The sequence below is a fragment of the Panthera pardus genome, unplaced genomic scaffold, assembly GCF_024362965.1.
Source record: "Panthera pardus isolate Hobbes unplaced genomic scaffold, ASM2436296v1 HiC_scaffold_12, whole genome shotgun sequence".
Taxonomy (NCBI): Eukaryota; Metazoa; Chordata; class Mammalia; order Carnivora; family Felidae; genus Panthera; species Panthera pardus.
Window position 1 is genome coordinate 14973073 of NW_026526677.1, and position 7884 is coordinate 14980956.

The window sequence follows — 7884 nt, forward strand, 5'->3', positions numbered from 1 at the left end:
ACATGCACTGGAGAAGAATATGTATTGTGCTGCTTTAGAATGAAATGTTCTGAATATATCTGTTAAGTACATCCAGTCCAGTGTGTCATTCAAAGCCTTTGCTTCTATGTTGATTTTCCACTCACATGATCTGTCCATTGCTATAATTTGGGTGTTGAGGTCCCTTACTATTATCGTATTATTGTCAATGATTTCCTTTATATTTGTCATTAATTGATTTATAAATTTGGGTTATTTCACATTGGGGCATAAATGTTTACAACTGTTAGATATCCTAGGTATATAAACCCCTTAATAATGATCTAATGCCCTTCTTAATCTCTTGTGACAGACTTTATTTTACAATCTACATTGTCTGTTATAAGACTGGCTACTCCAGCTCTCTTTTGGCAACTGGGAGCCTGTTAGGTGGTTCTCCATCTCTACTTTCAATCTGAAGGAGTCTTGATGTCGGGGCGCCTGGGTGGCTCAGTCGGTTGAGCGTCCGACTTCAGCTCAGGTCATGATCTCGCGGTCTGTGAGTTCAAGGCCCGCATCGGGCTCTGGGCTGACAGCTCAGAGCCTGGAGCCTGCTTCATATTCTGGGTCTCCCTCTCTCTCTCTGCCCTCTCCTGCTCATGCTATCTCTCTCTGTCTCTCAAAAATAAATAAACACTGAAGGTGTCTTGATGTTTAAAATGAGTCCCTTGTAAACAGCATATAGATGGATCTTGTTTTCTTTTCCATTCTGTTACCGAATGTCTTTGATTGCAGCATTTAGTCCTTTGACATTTAGAATGAGTCCTAAAAGATATGAACTTATTGCCATTGTATTGTTATGGAGTTGAAGTTTCCGGTGGTATTCTCTGGTCCTTTCTAGTTTTTGTTGCTTTAGATCTTTTTTGTTTTGTTTCATCTTTTTTCCTCCCAGTGAGTTCCCCTTAAAATTTCTTGCAGGGCTGGGTTAGGGTTCACCAACTCCATCTGGTTTGTTTGGGAAACTTTTTATCTCTCCTTCTATTTTCAATGACAACTTTGCTGGATAATGAATTCTTGGCTGCATACTTTTCTGATCCAACACATTGAACATATCTTGCCACTCCTTTCTGGCCTGCCAAGTTTCTGCGGATAGGTGTGCTGTGAACATGATCTGTCTTCCCTTGTAGGTTAAGGGTTTTTTTTTCCCCTTGCTGCTTTCATGACTCTTTCCTTGCCTGAGTATTTTGTGAATTGGAATATGATATGCTTCTTTGATGCTCTGTTTTTGTTGGCTCTAATGGCAGTTTTCTGGGCTTCCTGGATTTTGAGGTCTACTTTTCCACTCTTATTTGCTCACATGACCCTTCTACCCCTTTTTCTCTCTGTTCATCTTCTGGGACCCCTACGATTTGGATATTATTCCCTTTTAATGAGTCGCTGAGTTCTCTCATTCTTATCTCATGCTCTTTTGCCTTAGTTTTCCTGTTTTTCTCAACTTTATTATTCTCCATAATTTTGTCCTCTATGTCATTGACTTGCTGCTCTGCTTCATCCATCCTTGCCACTATGGCACCATTTGAGATTGAATGTCAGTTATAACTTTTTTAATTTCACTCTGACAAGAGTTTACTTCTTTTATTGCCACGGAAAGCGATTTTGTGTGTGTTTGTGTGTGTGTGTGTGTGTGTGTGTGTGTGTTTTAAGCTGAGTAGTATTCTTAATATTGTGATTCTAAATTCTGGTTGTGACATCTTGCTTATAACTGAGTTGATTAAGTCTCTGGTTGTCACTTCCTCTTCTTTCTTTTCGGGTGAATTCTTTTGTCTCATCATTTTGAGGGATGAAAAAGAATTAATAAAGTAATAGAAAAAAATAAAAATTTAAAACAACACAAAAAATATCAAATAAAGAATGCTGGATTGTAGGTGTGTTTTGGTCTGGTTGTTGAAAGAAGCTTGATAGAATAGAGAACAAAGGAAATAAAACAAGTGAAAAGAGGGGGACAAAAAGAAAATCATTTGAAAATTTAAATTAACAAATACAATAAGATAGAATAAAATGAAATGATTAAAGTGAAATAGGATTTAAAAATTTACAAAAAAGTAAAAAGTAAAGTAGAAAACCTAAAGAGAAATCTTTTTATAAAACTGGAAAATAAATATGTTTTTCTCTTTGTCTTTTCAAGAATGAGAAAAGAAAAGAAAAGAAAAAGAAAAAAAATGGAATAGACGGACCAGTGAACAGAATGAGATATGGTTGAAAGAAATCCAGTTTCCCCCAGGAATCAAACTATCAAGCACTTTATGGTTGTAAACTAAGCAGGCAGACACTTGTGGCATTCCTCTAGAGCACCATTGGCCCACTTGGAAGGGTCTTGGTGTAATGGCTCGATCCTCCACAAGATGGCGCTGCTTAGTGTGCTAGAGTGGAAGGTTGTGGCAAGCATGGGTGTGTATTCACATGCTCAGGACGGCTGAAAATGGAAACACCAAGCTACCCAGTCTCTAGTATCAGAACTCTGTGAACTCCCCCACCAGCAATCAAGCACTCCTCCTTTGTCTCAGGCTTCTGTCCACTCCCCACAACTACACTGCCTGTGACCAAGACATCAGTCCACCAGGCAGCACCTTCCCCCCATGTTGTATCTCAGATGGGGCCTTGTATCCAAACCCCTCATTTCTGAGGGCCTCACAGCTATGACCCACTGAGATGCTCTGGGGGAAGGTCTCAAGAGCAATGGCCGGTGCCTGCCTGCCCCCAGGAAGGTTCACATGACTGCGATGTTGCAGATACCCAGAGAGTGAAGCCTGGTTCCAGCCTGTGCCAGAAAAAGTTCATGTAATCATGTAGCGGCAGTGATTCAGGGATTATGAATTACGGTAAATCACAACACAGATATGGCACCAGGCTTCACCCTTAACATCCTCGTGGCAACTCCAGTGAACGTGCCTGTTACCCAGGGTCTGCTGGGACCTATGCCTGTGGGGAGGCCACCCAGCGTTTACCAAATGTTATCCTGGAAGGGAAACTTCCTCTCCCCGTGTGGCCCTAGCACCCCCTCGGACCTCACTGCTACTGAGGAATTCACCCTTCCAAACAGAGCTTCACCGGGTACTGAGCTGTGGAGTTTCAGCTTCTGCCCACCCCTGTTTACGGAGACATAATTAAACCCTCTCTTTTCTAAGTTCTCTTCCTCCCTTTCTTGTGGGTGTTTCTGCTTTTTTTTCTTGTTCACTAGCCTCTTTTAGGGGGAGTGCATTTCCTGTACTCTCGCCCTGTCTCTGTCCTCTGTCCACAAGCAAAAACAGCTCCTAGTATCCACAGCTTCTCTCTCCCCAGTTTACCTCTCTGCACCATGTACCTGCTGAGTTCTGTGCCTCAAGTGGCAGATTGTTGTGTTAATCCTCAAATCTCTTCTCTAGGTGTGCAGGTGGTTTTGTGTTGATCTAGCTGTGTTTCAGCGACGAGAACAGGAAAAAAAGACTTCCCTGCTGCTCCACCATCTTGGCCCCTCCAGTGCTGTCTCCCATCACTTTCTAAATTAAAATAAATTCTGTTGAAGCCCAGTGTTCATACAAATTATAATGTAACTTTTCTTATGTAGCAAGGTGTTAAAACTGAAATGTTGTATAGACACAATGGATGTGAACTGTGTGTCTAAATCACCTTATGCTGATTTCCAAACAAAAGGAAAAGATGAAGGAAAGTATCCTACTAGAAAAAGGATATAGACGTGGTCAGGTTATAAAGTGGCCAAGAGAATTATGAAAAAAATCCTTAAGTAAATCACTGTAGACATATGTCAGTCCCTCACCCCAGAATTCACATGTGTCTCTGTGTGTGTGTGTGTGTGTGTGCGTGTGCACAGGCTTGTGTGTGTGTGTGTGTTTGCGTGCTGGAGCACTACTTGGAGAACCTAGCATGGGGCCCTCCATATAGGTACTCAGAGCAGAATGAGATAAGAAAAGTCAAGGAAGGAAGAGAGACTGGTTGGTATCAGGTGAGGGTGACTGGTTGACATTAGCCTATGTTAGAAGTTTTCCATATAAATATAACTCTTTGGGAGCAGATATGCCTGGATGTTTCCCCACACACTCCCACAGAGAAGCCATAAGGAGAACTTCTAGTGACTAGCTCAAAAGAGATCACTGGGAAGGGTACAGAATTTGGAAGGAAACCACTGGCTTTCTGAGGGCTAACAAGGGGTCATCAGTGATCATAAGAAACAGAAATCTTCTTCCCACACCCAGGATACTAAAATTAGAGAGCCTACAAAAATCCCCCAAAAGGAAGTCAAAGAAAAATCTTTCACTATTTGCCAGAAGCAGACACGGTGAGTGAGTTTGTTAAGGTACCAGGTCAAGTAAGACTTTTTGGTCCCCTGACCACTTCTTCCACCCCTATGAACTGACTTTATCTAAAATCTAAGGGAAGCTGGATCTAAATGATCTAAGCATGAGAAGAAAATTCCCACAGCTTTCTGAATACTAATGAATATTTTCTTTCTCCCACTATATTAAATTTTAAAAATCAACAAATGATAAGAATTAAACGTTTATTTTTATTATGTCTTGGTCACTTAAGAATCGATTATTCTAAATATAAACTTCACATGACCAGATTCATGCTTCAGAAATGAAACTGCAAGACACAAAACTAGGAAGATCAGGAGTCTTCACTTAGAACATAAAACATAATTGCCTCTTGTAAATATGGCACTGAGAGCTCTGACAAATGTTCTCTTTGGGATTTAACTATTTATTCTGCCACTTCTTTCTATGTAGGAGTCTTGGGTATCTTAGATGAGACATGATAACATTTGGTCTTCAGTTGCTAGAAATGATCTCATACTTAGGAAGGTCATTGGATTCTTTTCTCATTAGCCTATATCACATAAAGTAATTCTTCTTGGTGCCAATTTGGTGTGAATTGTAAGTTTAGACACTGAAACAGCATCACATGACGGTACTTAATTATGAGATTATGATGTGGTGGTGGCGGAGGTGGTGGTGGTTATGGTGGTAGGGTGTTTATTACAGATATCAATTAGTTTAACTTCAAAAATTAAAATAAGTATTTAAACATTCCTCTCAAAACCAGAAGACCATAATCAAAAAGCAGTAATGTGGACCTTCAATCCTGGGTTCTCCCAAGGAATATGAAATTTGAATTTTCAGACACCATTGGGAACCATAAATAAATAAATAAATAAATAAAGTGTTTTCCTGATATGCAAATGAATGTAAGAGCCAAGGAAGTCAAGCTAATCTAGGTCAATTTTATAGAGATACCCAGAAACTGCATTTGTTTCCCTGCAAACGTTCAGATACCCAATGAGTGATTCTCCAATATAAAAAGGCAAAGCTTCTTCTATCCCACCTGGATACAGTTACCACTTTCCTTTCACCTTTGCTTTCTCTACACTGTACATTATTTTCTAGTGCCCTTCTACCCCTTAACCTTCTGCATATTCCTGCTGTCAAACCCCCTCACTGACCCTGATCTGTGACGATGAAAGAGAAGGACCCTGCCAAAAACCAGTTCACTGGCTGATACCGCCCATCACTGCCAAGTGTAAAACTCCCCTTCTCCCACCATTCACTGAACACTGAGAGTGTTATCCAGTGACAGTCCAGGTTTTCACTGAGGTTTCCAGCTCTTCGTGGAGTTTGAGGGTCCATCCATGTCCCAGTGAGTCAGGCTCAGGCAAGGATTCCACCACAGAATTTTCTCAGAACATCTTCTCCAACTCCCAGGTTGTCAAGACCACAACCTTCATTTCTAAGTTCTGGTTCCATAGGGATTAGCTCTATGTCCAAGTTCTTAAAGACTAGAATAAAATCTGTAGAGAATTAGTGTGTGCGCGCACACACACACACACACAATCATTCTGTCAATAATCAATACATTATTTTCTGAAGACAAATCGTACAGGAAGAGAAATTATCATGTAAATATAGCCAGGTATCAAAAGAATTCAGCTGAGAGCCAGCCCAGGTTGTTCACAATGTTTATGGATATTAAGTAATCCTATTCTAATGCCATTCTCTCTGAATAAGGGTTGTGTATATATTCGTACTTATTCATAATAATTCAATTAAATATATAAAATAATAGTGAAATTAAAATTTCCCAATGGATTTTTCCCACAATGAGAATAATTCACCTTGCCTGTCCATGAAGGAAAACCAAGCTGTTAAGGAAAAATACATTGAAATCCCTGAATATCGTGTATCCAAAGAAGTCATACTTTGCTACACCATAATTTCTTCATGGCTTTTTTCACTTCCATATTCCTCAGTGTATAGATCAGAGGGTTCAGCAGGGGCGTCCCAATTGTATAAAACACAGCCACTATTTTGTCAATTGGAAATGTAGCTGGGGGACGTGTGTATATGAATATGCATGGACCAAAAAATAAGACAACCACAATAAAGTGGGAGGTGCAGGTGGAAAGGGCTTTTCGCCTTCCTTCAGCACTGTGGTTACGCAGAGAGTACAAGATGACAACATAGGACATAAGCAGGATTATGAAACTCACCGTGCATATGGCCCCACTGTTGGAAACAACTAGCAAATTTATCACATAAGTGTCCATGCAGGCAAGTTTCAACAAGGGCTGCAAGTCACAGAAATAGTGGTCAATCACGTTGGGGCCACAGAAAGGCAATCTCAAAGCCAGGAAAATTTGTGCCGAAGAGTGGATACAAGATCCCACCCAGGCTAGAATCACCAAAACACTGCACACGTGCCGGCTCATGATGGTTGTGTATCGCAAGGGCTTACAAATGGCTACATAGCGATCAAAAGCCATGAGGATGAGCACCAAGATTTCCATGCACCCAAAGAAATGGAGTGTAAAGACCTGAATCATGCACTCATTGTAGGAAATGGTCTTCTTGTGAGAAAGGGCATCCACAATCAATCTGGGGGCTGTGGTTGTAGAGAAGCAAGTGTCAGCAAAAGACAGATAGAACAGGAAGAAGTACATGGGAGTCCCAAGGGTCCTGCTTGTTTTGATAGTCACTACAATGAGAAAGTTCCCCAACAGTGTTGCAAGGTAAAAGATCAGGAAGACCCCAAATACTGCCCTCTGCTTTCCTGGATCCTGTGTCAGCCCAAGGAGAATGAATTCAGTCACACTGCTATTCATTGCAATTCTACTGGCTGAAAGTAAGGTGCAGTGGAGGACAAGGCTGAATCTGCAAAGAGAAGAAAAGAAGTGACAGCTTGGGAAGATCGGTGGGCTGAACTCTGAATGCCTTGCTTTTGCTCCATGTTATGTTACCTCTGACTGTCTTCAATCCCCTATGACTCTTGGTAAATCTGCAGATGCCCAAGCCTCTCCCAGATCTATCTGCTGATTCAGAAGCTAACTGAATTGGATCAACAAAGCCTTCGCATCTGGGGAGATAAAATTAAATATCCTTTAAAAATTATGATTTCTACCAAGATTGAAAACTGCAGAACTTCACTTCTCCTTTGGCAAGTGCCTTAACTATCTCAAAATTTAGCTTTCATATGAAAAACGGAGTGCAAATATTTACCTTACCTGATCCTGAGTTTTCTTAAGAATTAAAAGATTGTTTATGCACACAGATACACACATATATCTCATGTGTTTTGCGTTTTATCTATATGCTTTGACATCTAAAAAAGACTATTCCACTAAGATTAAGCACTCATATTGTCAGAGAATCCCTCTGGAAGAAAATACTCTCAGTTCAGTTCGCTTATTTTTGGGTCTCTGACCCCTTCGTCTCTGAACCCATCAGTTTCTTGGATGCAATATGCTTTACGTAAATCTATTTTGACCATCTTTTACTTACGCCTTTCCTGTTCAATGTCCGCTTCCCTGATGTCATTATATAACAAAGGTCAAGGCAACTTTGAGGTTGGAATAATCAAGGAAAACTGTTTACCCTC

The 7884-nt window shown here is 40.6% G+C and overlaps 1 protein-coding gene across 1 annotated transcript; it reads right to left on the minus strand.

Moving 5' to 3' along the window:
* Positions 1–6202: 6202 nt before the first annotated feature.
* On the minus strand, positions 6203–7111 carry LOC109245272 (olfactory receptor 4C11-like). The gene has a single exon (XM_019412575.2). It carries the CDS (start codon positions 7109–7111, stop codon positions 6203–6205), a length of 909 nt encoding a protein of 302 aa, XP_019268120.2.
* Between the last annotated feature and the right edge of the window lie 773 nt (positions 7112–7884).